The sequence below is a fragment of the Polypterus senegalus genome, chromosome 13 (assembly GCF_016835505.1).
Source record: "Polypterus senegalus isolate Bchr_013 chromosome 13, ASM1683550v1, whole genome shotgun sequence".
Lineage (NCBI taxonomy): Eukaryota > Metazoa > Chordata > Cladistia > Polypteriformes > Polypteridae > Polypterus > Polypterus senegalus.
The window spans coordinates 83,085,296-83,100,942 of NC_053166.1; the positions used below are offsets into that span (position 1 = coordinate 83,085,296).

General features: G+C 37.3%; 1 protein-coding gene and 1 long non-coding RNA gene across 3 annotated transcripts in view; one reads left to right on the plus strand and one right to left on the minus strand.

The window, feature by feature from the left end:
• The window catches only part of LOC120542058, a 91,288-nt gene that overhangs the window by 15,883 nt on the left and 59,758 nt on the right, over positions 1-15,647 (plus strand). Inside the window, exon 4 of the long non-coding RNA XR_005636135.1 lies at positions 2,715-2,821. This is a non-coding gene — a long non-coding RNA (uncharacterized LOC120542058). The remainder of the gene's footprint in view (positions 1-2,714; positions 2,822-15,647) is intronic.
• ecscr (endothelial cell surface expressed chemotaxis and apoptosis regulator) overlaps positions 1-15,647 on the minus strand; it is an 80,950-nt gene that overhangs the window by 4,691 nt on the left and 60,612 nt on the right. Inside the window, exons 4-7 of one of the 2 annotated variants that reach the window (XM_039774174.1) lie at positions 10,131-10,220; positions 8,326-8,394; positions 8,020-8,053; positions 1,057-1,127 (exon numbers count right to left, since the gene is read on the minus strand). In XM_039774174.1, coding sequence (XP_039630108.1) covers positions 1,057-1,127; positions 8,020-8,053; positions 8,326-8,394; positions 10,131-10,220 — 264 coding nt within the window. Of the gene's footprint in view, positions 1-1,056; positions 1,128-8,019; positions 8,054-8,325; positions 8,425-10,130; positions 10,221-15,647 lie in introns of both variants that reach the window. The other variant, XM_039774173.1, reaches the window with a different exon arrangement.

A 15,647-nucleotide genomic window follows, 5' to 3' on the forward strand; every position in this document is an offset into this window, starting at 1 on the left:
CATTGTGAGGGTTAAATGATAATTTCTGCCAGGAATGATTGAACAAAGAGCATGACTAAAATGGCCAAATCAAAGAAAAAAGGATTGGTGGAAAGCTGGACAGAGTGATTAGGAGTAACCAGTATCTGTGTAGATGGGATGAAAAGGGTTTATTGTTATTAACTCCTTTTATTTATGTTTTTAAAAATTGCATTTTTTGTGCTGTATAGTTTGATCTTTCTGGTATTTGGAATATTTTAGTGTGCTCATGGGGTCACTGTTAGAATTTTTACATATCTCATATACTGTACATATCATTAAACATCATTTATAACTCTGCTGCTTGTATTTTCAGTTCTTTTCATTAGACTCCTTTCATTATAGGTTTAATGATACACTGGTTTCCCTTGTTAAGCAATAATGAAAAAATCCCCATCCTAATAAAATATTTATTTCTTTTTCAACCCATATTAGTACATACTGCATTATATTTTGTTACTTTTCTTCTTGCATATAAGTCATGACAGCTGAGTTATAGTTCACATACTGTATATTAAATGTGAATTCAGTTTTCTTTTTCCTTGTTTTGAATGGGCTGACACTTTTGATTAATACTTAAAATGCTAAAAATGCACTAACATTAATGGCTGTATAGTTTTCTATTATATAACTTGTGAAGGCACATTCGGGTTGTATCACTCTTGCTCCGAAATGCATAGTAAAAGCTGAAAGCTTCCATCGCATATTACGAGTGAGTCCTTACATGACACAGCAAGCGCCAGCATTTTTGATTTCATCAACCAGGCAAAGTCCATTAACATAATGCAGTAAGCAATTACATTAATAGTCCACTGAGAGATGAAGTCAAGGTATTTTATGCCTTTCACAGCCAGTAACTTGATTCTGCCGCTCTAGGCTCAATACTGGGAGAGTCAAGCTGGGCGCTAATGTGCCTTATGACAGCTTACATTTAGGTTTCAGATTTGAATATATTGAATAGTTCAGTACATTAGAATGCAGCAATGGAACATTTTACCATAGGCTGAAGAGAAAAAGGTCAAAATGAATATGCAATACCTGTTTCTGTGATCAGACTTTTCATTGAGATCAGCGTTATACTTTCTTTCTCTCCATTGATTGTAGCATTGCTAAAATAAAATTACAAATATTACAATTAATAAAAATTAAAATATAAGTATAGGTAGTGTTTACAGATTAGTAACTTGAAGTTGGTAGTCAAGTATTGCAATTGCATTAAATTAATATGACAACAATTGTAAGGTGGCACGGTGGCGCAGTGGTAACACTGCTGCTTGGCAGTAAAGAGACCCAGGTTTGCTTCCTGGGTCCTCCCTACGTGGAGTTTGCATGTTCTCCCTGTGTCTGTGTGGGTTTCCTCCCACAGTCCAAAAACATGCAGGTTAGGTGTATTGTCGGTCCTAAATTGTCCCTAGTGTGTGCTTGGTGTGTGTGCACTGTGGTGGACTGGCGCCCTGTCTGTGGTTTGTTTCCTGCCTTGCACCCTGTGCTGGCTGGGATTGGCTCCAGCAGACCCTCGTGACCCTGTGTTAGGATATAGCGGGTTGGGAAATGAATGACTGACTGACAATTTCTAAAATATTATTTAGCTTTTTGAAGGCTTCTGAACAGAAACTGTCTGTTAAATTCTTCAGTACTAAATTTTTAAAGGAAAATACAGTTAAAAATCTTTACTAAAAAGAAAGGTGTGATCTGTAGAAATGTAAAATAATAGATCATATTTTAATTTGGATCATGTTACAGATAAATTTGTATTCAATATTTAATTAGTAATTTGCCAACTATTTCTGAAATTCTTTGAGGTTTACAAAACACTGCAAACAGTATTTAACACTTAATGTCAATAACACACAATAAATAGCTTAACTTTGCCTTTTGTATTTGCGTCTACATTATCAACACACTTAACACAGGTGACATTTGAGTCTATTCTGCTACATTTGATGACATTAAAATCAGAATAGCATTTAAAAACCAGCTGCTCTTTATCTACAACAGAGTTTTAAAGGGATCCACAATGTCAAGACAAAGATGAGAATAACTTGTAAACATAAATAAATGCAACTCTCGTCAACTTGAACATGCAGCATGCAATTGAGCAATAAATCAGTTTCCAGTTTTTTTGTTTAGACAAAACAGAATTTAATTTTTAAGGTAGTGTCAGATCTTCTAATTGAGCACAGGCATTAAAATGTAAAATAAAAGTAGTGGCAGCCTTCCATCATTTTAATAGGCATCAAACCATTAGCCGAGACCTTGCTTCTGCTCTCTCTATACCATCGCTTTCCTTCTTTTGTCACCTGTACATACAAAGCTTTTCTAGTCTCAAGTAAGAATGACTGAAATGGAATAAGAATTAGTCTGTGTAGAGGTCTGTAAAACCATATCTGCTAGAGTGCCTTATTGGTAAATACTAACCCAACCCCAACCACAGAAAATACCACATATTTGGGGAAAAAAACAAAGCATGCAATGTCATGGCAGGTATTAAATTAATAAGAATTTATTATATTATAGAAAAAAAAGTTAAACACAAATTGCAGGAAATGTAAAATATAAAATATTCACACAGGCTGTCAAAGATATCTAAATTCAGAAATATTTTCATAAAATTCTTTGTACTACCTTATCTTTCTAAAACATTCTACTGTACTTTCTTAGGCAAAAATCTGATGTAATATTTTATTTAATTACAGATGGTGATGTAGTGCTCTGAATTTCCAGTAGGTGGTACCATTATTAAAGTAACGAAAAACCAAAAAAGTCAACTTATTTTCCTTTAATGAGATGGCTTATTCAGCCGGTAAGTACAATTACTTATTAAAAAAAATGTATTTTTGGCTCAATAAGTGGGCAACATCTTTTAAAATATAGGTGTATATCCATTTTGTGTATAAAACATAGTTTTTCTTAATTATAAAAATAAGTAATATTTGGCCTTCATTGTCTGACATGATCAAATTGTAACATATTAACAATGTTTATGAAGAAAGGCAGTCATAAACATGCAGAAATAACTTTTGTGTTGTGGCATCAGTTAGGATGAAGCTAAGCAAGTAAATTAATTCTAAATTTGAGAAATGTCAGTGAATTTCATTGTATTAACAGTGCACTGTATAAAACAATAAATAACCTTCCATTTACTACTCCACTGACCCCTCGGAGGGCCACTGTGGTAAAAGTTTAGTAGGGGGACCCAATTTTTTTTTCTACAGCAAAATTGTTCAACTCCTCCTGGAAAATTCCATGCCATTACCAGTTAAGATATAATGTAGAATTCTTTTGTAAATATTTGTATAGGTGGACTAGTGATGCTAAATTGGTCCCTGATAAGCGTGTGTATGTGTGTGTGTGTGTGTGTGTTCATCCTCTGATATGCCTATCCAAGAATTATTCCCAACTTGTGCCCAATGCATCTTGGGATATGTTCCAGCTTTGCCATGACCCTGCCCTGAATAAGCAAATTTAGAAAATAGATTAAATGGGTGGATGGATGGAGGGATGGATGGATTTAGGGATTCCCTAAGTAAGTTATCCTTGATGTAATCATTGTGAGTGACTATTCTTAATGTAGAGGAGTAGAGGCATTAATTTACACCTGTAACTTTAATATAATGCTTGGGAACTAGAAAGGTTTGTCCCAAACATTAATTGCAGAACAGCAGCCATCACTCATTTTTATTATTAATTTCATTATTCACTGGCAGATAAGATTCTGAGGTACATCTTCAAATGGCTCTGGGGTGGGACAGATGTTACCTTTGACCTAAGGCTACAACCATACCATTTTCCAAGAGAGATAACCATGACCTCACATTTGGAGCTGCTATCTCTGTTTCCTTTCACTTGGCTTTTGTTGCGCATGCCACAGTGAAACATCAAATGCCAGAACCACACAATCATCTACCCAAGATCAGGTGATGCCAACATAAACTTCCGAACTGGACACTTCCCTAAATGTTGGCTACACCTTGATAATCATCTCCTTTCAAGTTTCAAATGGGAATGAAAACTAGATACAATCGAATCAGAGCCTTCTGTCTCCCATTATCCTCCTCCAAATCCAAAGAACAAGAGAAAGGTTCAAGAAAGGTTGAAGAGAGTTTAAAATGGGACACAGAAAATGTAATGTGCCTCTAATTCACTAATGTTTTACAGTCAGTCAGTCATTATCCAACCCGCTATATCTTAACACAGGGTCACGGGAGTCTGCTGGAACCAACCCCAGTCAAAGCAGGAACAAACCCCGGGCAGGGTGCCAGCCCACCACAGTTCGCACACACACACACACCCACACACCAAGCACACACTAGTGACAATTTAGGATCACCGAGGCACCTAACCTGCATGTCTTGTGATTGAGAACCTCAGAAAATGAAACAACATTTGGTGGAAAGAGTCTGGTCCTATCATTAACCAAAATTGCTGTGGATTAACCCTTAAGGATTTCCTTCACACAAATGTCTTCACGCGGACAAAAACGAGCAGTAATCCAGTGTCACACACATGCAAATAGGAGGCAGCTAAAGGGCTTGAGTTCTTGTAATACCACATCAGACCAGGGAGCGGCAGGATGTGCGGACTCTCTTTCTCAGTTCCTTACAGACCATTTCCGGCACCTTGGATGACGTCACTTCCAGTTCCAGCCCCGATGACGTCACTTCCAGTTCCACTCCCCATGACATCACTTCCAGTTCCGGCCCAAATGACGTCACTTCCTATACGGGTTTTCAAAGCCGCCAGCTTACCTTCAGTCTGACAGTTCTGTTTTGGACTCGGTCTTGTGAACATCTCTGTTCAATTAATTAAAACTTTTGCAGCCAGGATACAATATACGGGTGGGTGCCCTAAACCTTTATGATGTCTGGAGTGAATTACTTGTTACACTAGCTACTACAAATTAAATAAAACATCACATAGCTACAAAAGACACAATCACAGAAAACTGGGGGAATAAAAACACTGTGACAAAAAAGACTTAAAAAGCTTTACTGGAAAAAAATTTCAAAACCAAGCTGGCAATGGCTATCTCTTCAATACCATCAGAAATGGCGATGACATCTCTACATATCTGGGTATTTTCCATTGGTAGCCTGACTGCCATAATGGCACACTTAGGCTGTGTATGTCAATTTGCACAGTCATGCATAACATTAGTCACACTCACAGGCACTGGACCAATTCAGAATCACCAGTTCACTTAAAAAGCACATATTTGGGTTGGGGGAATAAACTGCAGTATATCTAGAGAAAAAACAACAGAGAAACCAAAGAACAGGAGCTTGAACACTCTGCTGTTCTTAAATCAAAATGCCTTCTAATGTTTTCCTTCCTACAGCGTGTGGTGCACTGGTCAGATTCTCAGACTGGTCATTGTGTTTAAAAGTTTTTTTCTGAAAGCCTGCTTTTCTCCACCTCTTGCAGAAGTGCTTATTAGATTAATTGGTGTTTTGTTTGCATCTGTTAATTAAAATGGACAGTTGAAGATGTATAGCCAAAGTGGGTACAGAATCAAACACTAACAATACTTGGACAAGGTAAAACATGGGTAAATAAAAGAAGTAATATATCTGAAAAGCCATGAGACAAACAACATATACATGATATTTGAGAATGATTACCATTACTACATATCTTTGTGCTTTTTATAATGACAGCCACCTTAAAGGGAAACAAAAAAAGAATACTGAAAAAAATTCTTAAATGCAGATTTACAATGCATATCAAATGAAAGCACTAAATGTTATCACAAAGCTGTTCAGGACACAGAAGGCTGCAAAGGTTAAGTGGCCCTGAGAGAATTAGAATAAGGACACACAAAGAAAGCACAGCCATTACAGTACCTCTCCAAAATATAACCTCTAGTTTTGTCTGTGACACTGATCAAATGGAACATTACTAGAACAAGAGACATGCCAGTTTCCCATGTGCCATCCATCCATCCATTTTGTAAACCAGGAGCATGTGGAAGCAACTCAGCAAGCATCAGGTGCAAGGTGGGAACAACATCTGGACTGGTTACCAGCCCATCGCAGGGTGAGCACACACACTCTCATGCACATCAGGGGCCAATTTACATCATTAGTCCACCTAACCTACATGTTTTGGACTGTGTGAGGAATCCTAGAGAAAACCCACACAGACCCAGGGAGAACATGCAAACTCCACAAAGGGAGCACCCAGGATTTGAACCACAGTCTCCTTGCCATTCTCCTCCCATTCAGGGGCTATTAGGGAGAACTATAATTAGTTAAAAAAAATCACATTTGACACAACTAGTCATAATGGCTACTTTTGGGCTAAACTTTAATCATCCTAACCCCATTTTATCAAAGAAGAAGCAGGAAGGCAACAGGATTGATCTAATGTGGCAGTGCGGAGACGGAAGGAAACCCCCTTGTTAGTTATTTCAGCTAGTCCTGACACTAGTGCAGTCAAATTAGAGATGGAACGCATTTTCAAGTGAAACTGCACACTCTTAACAACTCAGTGAATGTTAAAGAACTGGCTATAGCCATCTGTACAAAATTAAGCAATAAGGAAAATGGAGGGGCAGGGCAAAACTGTGAGGAATAACCTTTCTTCAATTCATATCTATCTATCTATCTATCTATCTATCTATCTATCTATCTATCTATCTATCTATCTATCTATCTATTCATTCTGCACCTACACTGTCAATTCAAGTGTTGCACGGAATAAGCAAAGTAAATAGCAAATGTACAGGAAGTTGACTTTGATTTTAATGTAGGTGCAGTGTTTATCTTTATTGGTCATGCAAGTAAGTTTCCCCCTAAGGATTTTGGAGTGCTAATGACTACAAATTATTGGAAATTCTGGTATGCTACTCTCACACAGACTACATGCAGTGTACACACAGGCAAGGGATCTGAACCCATGAGACTGGATTTGTGCGGCAGAAGTGCTAACCACTGTAGCACTTTAAAACTAATAAAAATGTATTAACCAATGTCTTTTATTAAATTGTGAATACATTTTTGAAGAGTGCTGAAGTATTTTAGTAGTGCATTAGTGGCTTTGCATTACTTGTGAATGGTACAGGAATGTATAATAAAATACATGCCAGAAACAATGGAGAGCAAAAATAAAAATATAGAACAAAGTTAGGAAAAATACACTAAAAGTACGCTCTGATTTCACACTGGCCGCACAAGTCTAAAGAAGTCACACATTTTTATAAAGTCTACAACTGTAAGAAATGTCAGACTTGCCAATTCCATTGCTGATCTTATCAATGGACCATGTCAAGTTACATGATTACTGAGTGTGTCAAATATAGCGATTTCATGATGACTTTCTAACACAGTCATGCTCGCCCCCTTTTGTGACAGTCAATAGTGTGTCAGAGTCGGTGCAATTCAAAGAATTAACAGGTATGGCGAGTTCAGCCATATTCTCTGCAATTTTTTTTTCTTTTCTCTATTCTGTCATGGTATGTAAAACATAAGACACTTCAGTCAGATGAACTTCTCTTCTGTTTTAGTAATCCAGAACACAAGGGTTCTTTATTCTTCTTTGCTGCAGTCTATGCATTGTACTTCCAAATTAGCATGCATTGTTTGTCAGCTCTCATGCCCACAGAGCCTATTCCTGCAACTAAAGACGAAATCAAATTTCATCGGAGCGAATAGTTATCTAGTTGGAGTGAGTGGCTAGGTATGTCAGATTAGTTAACTACCTTCCCCGAAGGATGGTGCCAACTGGATTCACTGGATGATGCCACCAACTGTCTCCAACTTGCTAAAATTAAATAACTGAAGGCTACGATTGAAAGTCTCTGGAAAAATTGCATACTGTGACATAGGCTTGACTTTATCAAGAAAATGAACTAAGCAAAATCTGAAAGTGAATCAGACTGTTGAGCACTTATCTCAAAGAGCGTATTTTCCTTGTTCTGGTATCAATAAATATTTTCAGTATAATGCAATTTTATATAGATGCAGCTTTTCTTTTAATATTTGTTGTAATAGTTTAAGGTACCTTTCAGATACAACTGAATCACCAATCTTTTTTCCTGCAAAAGAAAAAAAAAACAAAAACAATCAAGCATCAATAAATAGCAAAAAATTATGAATTCAACCAATGATGGTTAATTGGAATAAATTTAACAAAGATATAAGTACATCATAAATAGCTCAGAGTTTAACCATATTATGTCTCATTTAACTATGTCAGTCAAACTCATATCAATGACATTTAATATTTTTTAGAAGTTCTAATTTTATTTTTCATTGTTACAAAATCAATTTTTTTTTTATTAGCCATATAAAAGTATAAAAATGATACCGTCTGCCTCTTTAGATCCTCGGCACTTCCCTCTTAAGTTCACGACACTGACTAGGATGACCATGACAACTATCAGAAGCAGAATAAAACTAATTACCCCTAAAAAATAAAAAAAAGTAATCTTTCTCATTAAAATAATTAACCACATAATAAAATACTCTAATCTAATGGTGCTTAAAGTGTGAACCTGTTTTGGTACAGTGATTACATTAGCCCTAAGGATGGAAAATGTATACATTGTAAAAATATAAAGGTGAAAAAATGGAACAGAGGATGAATGGAGAAAAAAGGAGAAAGGAAAATCTGTCTACAGAGCAAACAAAAATGAAATGACAAAATCAGCAGTTACAATCCAGAAGAAAAAGTAAAGAACCAAAACTAGCTAGAAGAAAAACCTAACCAAAAATAAGGCATAAAACATGCAAAGTTGATTCTTTGAATTTATCCAAAAACTTGGATGTCTATAGCTGACCGCAGTCATTTTAAATAAGGAGTAGTTACATAGTATGTCACATGACTTCTAGTCACATGTCTAGCAAACAGTCCAGCAACAATAAACAACATGGCTGTGGCTATCAAACACTAGTGCTGTATGGTGGCATCTGAGATCATGGTCTTTAAGTGAAGCTATAATGTCACAGTCATAACAATTAAAATATATATTAATATGCAAATATGATGCACAGTTGACAAATATAGCCCTCTGGGGTACAGGAGTTCATCTTTAGCTCAAGCACTTGTGTTTCTTGTGTATCAGCCCTGTGGCATTGCAGGGAGCTCAAACCCAGGAGGAAGACAAGCAGCAGTAAGTGCTAAGGGTCAGCTTGTGATTATGAGCAGTATGTCTGCTCATCTGGGTTATCTGTCCAGGTAGCAGACACTTCTATCATTATATATAGTGCCTTTTTATCTATCTATCTATCTATCTATCTATCTATCTATCTATCTATCTATCTATCTATCTATCTATCTATCTATCTATCTATCTATCTATCTATCTATCTATCTATCTATCTATTCAAATACTCATTTTTTCATTCCTTCTTTTCACTGCACTATTGGGCTGTCATTCTGAATTACCGCCTATGCAGTCTTTTTCATTTTGTGGCTCAGTAACACATCAAATATACAATCTCATAAAAGTGACCTATGGGACATCTGCTCTGATCATTCCCCACCCATATCAACCAGCCAGGACCGATATAATTTTTTTTAAAAGCTTTTCATTTAAGTCTGAAAGATAGGTTTATAATCGTGAGGACTGAAGTGGAGTAGTGCTGTGTGCTGAATTGCAGATTGTTGTGAGTGCCTGCGCTGTACTTTTAGGCATTTTTTTCTCTTGCATATGGGAAGACCCCTTTGCAGGTAGACCCCAGGGTTGTGCATTGAACACACCCTGATTGTACATCCAGCCATAACGGGGATTCACTGGCAGGAGCTGTTGGGAAATAATTCTGCTGAGTGGCTTCAAATGTTTGGATAAGTGGATCCTGACTCTGACTGCAGTCTTTAACAAATGAAAGAAAAAATAAGAGATAAGCGTGGAGCACACAAGAAAATGCAGGACGAAGGCAATGGAACATCAACACAAGATGTAGTGAAGAATACAGAATACTTTAAATGAATTAAGCATTACAATAGTTCAACAGCATGCTTACTATATATGAAATTTAGTATGCAGTGGGCAGATAAACATTACTAATACATTAATTGTTTCAAATTGTTTATTGTAACATTATTAGAGATCACCATTCATTTAACTGATTTTTATAGTTTTTATCAGCATTATGTAATTTGATAATTACCAAAAGCTACCATTTTGAGCTTGTTGTCTGTTTGTCCAGCAGGAAATACTGAGACATCAGTTTCATTGTTAGTTTTGTTCTGTGATATGCCTGCAAAAACATAAATACTGTACATTATGGCCTGTCAAGACAAATAACAAGTGTAAGCACACACAGACAAAAGATAAAAAGCAAACATCTGGCCTTGTCTATCTACAGCAAAATCAAGGGTATAATTGCTTTATTGAATTCAGTGCCTTAAATATGTCATAATTTCAAAAGGCTTTATAGTGCTTTTTTTTTAATAGATGGCATTTTTAAATGACTGAAGTACCTGTCAGATACATTGGGCTGGCTCAAGGCTACATGTTGCCCCTAGGCAGTGTTGGGCGATTTATAAACAACATCAAAGAGCGAATCCCCCTAGTAGATCAGTGCACTCATGATGTCAAATCGAGTAGCTGTCCCCTTGGAAATCACTGTGCTTGAAACTGCTTGTGAAATGGAAGGGTAGTGCCCTCCTTGGAAATTGACACACATCTGTGGGAAGGAGCAAATGGATGGGTTTTGGTGCCCCCCAACTCACAGAACCCCTAGGCAGTGTATGCTTGGCATATGCCTAGAGCTGGCCTGCAGATACTGTAAGTGTCTTATTTGGGGTCACATGACTCAAGCCCAAGTTCAAGCTTATTATTATATGTACACAGTAAAGTGAATTTTTTATTTGCATGTCTGACCAACACACAACACATTGCCACTGTCTGACCAGAATGCAGGTATAAGGCCTACCCAAATGGAAGAGCATGGCATAAGAGGCAGAGAAAGAAAAACCCTGAGCAAGACCACCACTAGAAAGAAAAAGAGAGTGAGAGAGTTTATTGTTTTAAGGTGGGCAGTGTAAAAGCTGCCTGAGAGATGCAAACTTTTAGTGGAAACTGAAGGTTTAAGGGAACAAGGATATCAGAAGTCATTTGGAGGAGATCTTGCGGCCAAAAATATCTCATCTGACTTTATTATTTCCCCACTTTGAGTCGTAACCATTTTAATTCTTCTATTAAAAAAAGACTGCAACAGTCATTATTATTGTTAAAGTTTAGTGGTGGTGTTCAATCTGCGAACCTAGAAAAGTAGTATATAACTCCTGCAGAATTTTTAGCCAACTCTTGTCCATATCTGTAATCCCATTAATGTGGTCCTTTCACTCTCTACGAGAATCTTTTGAAATCTTTAAAGAGTAAGAGCTGCCTACTCACTAGAATATCCTAGGCAGAGTTCAGTGACAGAACCTGTCTTAAACCACAGATGTTTTTCTGCATGGCCCTGCCAAACAGCCAGTGGTTGGGACTGATCCTATATTCTTCCATCCATTTTTCCTTCCAGCCCTGTGCTCATCCTGGCCAGATTGCTTGCAAGGTGGAAACCAACCATCAAGCACATGCCCACACACGGTCATAGTGTGCCAATTTGTGGCTGCCAATTATCCTAACCTGTAGGTGTTTGGGATGAGAAAAGAAGACAGGAGGACCAGAGGAAAGTCTATACAGACATCAGTAGAATGTGCAAGCGTCATAAAGGTAGTGAACAGGGTAGGATCTGAACCCAGCACTCTTGCATTTTCTATTCCTTCTTATCTTGGTGACTCACTATGATTGATTAAATATATTACAGTGCATATCCTTTAAAAACATTTACATTTTTTTCTGCTTTGGCCAGTTTATGTCTATATTCTATATATTATGAGATTTACCAAATATATTCCACTTTAGTTTAGGTATTTGTTATATCAGCTAGATAGACGCATCATAAAGAAGGTATTAACCTATTGTAACATTTTATTAACTGTGTCATTAACAGTAATAAATTATTAAAAATTTTAACACATTAATAATACATTACTGCCATTTTTTATTGTTTTATATCTAACTAGTGAAGCTTATGACATACCAACTGTTAACAATTACATATTTGATAGATGCCTTTATCCATGGTGGCTTATAGAATTTGGGCTTGGTTATATTTCACTTGTTTTTCCAAATGGAGCACAGGTAGGTGAAGTGACTTGTTCATGGTCAGTCAGTGTTAGTAGCTGGATTTGAACTCACAACCTCAAGGTGTAAAATCCAAAGTCTGAACCACTATGCACAGTTTGTAATGGAGACCAAAATGAGAGTGTTATTAAAAAAATTACATCTCCACTAGTTTACTTTCCTGCGAAATATGTTTGAGAAGGTGAAATATTGATTGCATTTGTTAATTAGGGGCAATTCACTAAAGTTCTGTTGTCTTAATTTACCATCTGTTTAATCGATGGAGATAAAGTCTGCCATTCCATCCATCCATAAATCTGTGTCATTAACCCATTTAGTCCAATAACTGAGCCATGGGGAGCAGAAGTCAGTGTCAGCAGCAGTGTACTCATGGCAAGACCCAAACCTGGACAAATTGAGAAATGCCATGCAGAATGTCCAAGCTCAAATGAATCAAATCTGGGAATTTGGCGCTGTGAGGCAACAGAACTACAGGGTGGTCCAGATCTAATTATGCAGATCCAGATCATCTGGATGACTTTGATTTATGCGGGGACGATTCCAGTTTGACGCGAAGACGATTCTTCATGTCGTCAGTTTGTACACTTCTCGATGGTCCAGGATTTTTCGGGTGATTTTCTACATAATAAACTTTTTAAATTATAACGTAATGAAAATTGCATAATTAGTTCTGGACCACCCTATAGACACCATATACTATCTCCATAACAATATGCACACTTATTTTGATGCCAAATTAGTGAGTCAAGATCTAGTGTGCTCAGAAATGTCAAAAACGTTCTTTCCTCTTTTAGTCAGTGTAAGGCTGCTTGAGGCTCCTGTTTTTCCTTTCTAGCAGCCTTGCTTGTAGATTCTGGGCTACAGTGACATCACCTTGTTGTTTACTGTACAGTGTGATTCTGACCTGGCTGAAGCACAGCTCTTTCTTCTTTAGTACACTTGAAAGTGTTGCTATAGTCCCTGCGTTGCTTGTGTGTCTCCTTTATAACTTGCAGATTCTGCAGGTACATGCAGGTAACTAGAGCCTTGACTAGAGCCATTATATTGCACCAATTTAGAATGTCTCACTGAACAGGTTCAACTCTTCAAGTTGAGGGCTAAAACATACTACTGCCAATTCTGTGACATCACAAACACAATAATCAAAGTCATGTGAAATATCCTGATGGTATCACTTAAACAAAGAAAATCAAGATGGTACAAAATTTAATAAATTTTTACAAACTAAGTGTGAATGAGAAATAAACGTCAAAAATAAAACACAAGTGTGTTATACTACAAAGAGCTGGTCATAGAATCCAGAAGGCAGACCACACTTTGCTTTGGCGGAGTTGCTATAGAGAGGATTAGCAGCTTTATATTTCCTAGATTTACCATCACTGATGACCTGAAGTGTGCAAAACACATCTTTGCTATCATCAAGGAGGCTCACTTACACCTTTACTTTCTCTGAAGTCTGAGGAAAGAATGGAAGTCTCCATCTGTTCACACTGTAGTTCATACTGAGTAGCTGGTTAACATCCCGCTATGGCACCTGCTCAGCTCATGACAGAAAAGCACTGAAGAGGGAGGTGAAGGCAATAGAAAATATGACTGGAACAGAGCTCCTCTTTGTTCTGGACAAGTAATTCATGCTGTCTTACTTCACTGTAATATGTGTAACAGACAAAAAATTTGAAGTTGAACTTTATTGAAGTTGAACATTATCAGGTACATCTTGAAAATTGTTAAATAGGAGAGAATGATCTCTGTTCTAAAATCTTCAAAACCTATAAGGGTTATTAAATCCATTAGTCCCTTGTATCTGGTTTTGGGGTTTATCAGTGTACAGTGGTGCCTTGGTTTGCCAGCATAATTCGTTCCGGAAACGTGCTTGTAATCCAAAGCACTCATATATCAATGCGAATTTCCCCATAAGAAATAATGGAAACTCAGATGATTCGTTCCACAACCCAAAACTATTCATATAAAAATGATTAATACACAATATAAGGATAAAAGATAAAAATGCATCAAACAAATTAACCTTTACCTTTGAAAAGAATTGTGGCTGGTGTGAAGGAGACGAGAGAGAGGAGAGAAGGAAGAGGGTTATTGTGTAGGACAACTTTCATTCTAACTAAAGGAATCACTGCTATCAGTTGGCTCACTGGAATCTTTTTCTTTTTTTTTTGCAACTTAAACAAGGTACCTCTCGATTGACAGTTGCTTTCACCTGAAGAGTCACTACACTTAGACACAAAATTAAAAAAATTCTTTATGCACTGTAAGGTTTCTAAACTCTTTTAGGATTCCCCCGATGGGATGACACACAGAAGAGCAACCACAGGCTCCCAGCGCTGTAGCAGTTTGCCGCAAAAGCGAATCCGAAAGATCATGGACATGCTATATGCGCCTGCCGTCGATGGGTGATACAAGGAACATTATAAATGCAGGTGACAGTATTACTTGGCCACTAACCTGGTCATGACCCTGCCTGACTGCAGTGTTTGTGAATAGGAAAGTGGAAGATCCAGCTACAATAAATAAGCATGCTGTTCCTGTTTCAAGCTGAATAAAGCTGGTTTTACTAAAGTACTGAGACTCAGCTTTGTGTTCTGGGGTGCAAGACAGGAATTCACACATTACAACACACACACGTGGTCACAATTCTATAGTAATCAGTATACGCTCATACGGATGTTGGCTTAACGAGTTAGGCACGCTGACTGAGACCGAGCATGGGAGATGATTACCCATAATCCCGCAGCAACAGAGAGAGAACCATCAGCTCAGTTGTGATCATGTGACGCTCAGCAGACAAAGCGTATTTGGACTACTCGTATTGCAAGACCTTGCTCGTTTATCAAGTTAAAATTTATTAAATATTTCAGCTCGTCTTGCAAAACACTTGCACACCCAAGTTACTCGCAATCCAAGGTTTTACTGTACTATGATTATCTCTCTATTATAAAAAAAATCTTGAGATGAGACTATTTCCAAGAGATTTTTTCAACTCCTGTGAGATAAGACTATTTCCAAGAGATTTTATCAAGTCCTGCCCTCCTCTCAACCATTTACGGTTAACAGACCACGCCCATGGTCCCTTCACCTCTCATTTGTGTGAATGCTTTTATCAGACATAACTCCTGTGCTCTAAGCTCTTAATTTTTTTTACGTTTTCCTCACTTTAAGTTCCCAATAAAAGAAGACTTATTATGTCCAAATCTTAATTAAGAATCTCATCCCAAAGGGTTATCAGAAGAAGAAATGAGTACACGTGCTAGCACCGAACGGTTACATAGCAAATTGGTTAAACGTGTATCAATAGACTATGCTGAAACTGTTGGTGGTGATTGTGCGGAAGATGAAAACATCAACTTACAATATTCCGTAGAATATCTACAACCGTTAACACCGTCTGGTCTTCCACCAGCTGAATTACTGTTGAAAGAAGGATGAATCGTAATGTTATTGCGCAATTTATGTATGAGTGATGGGCTATGCAATA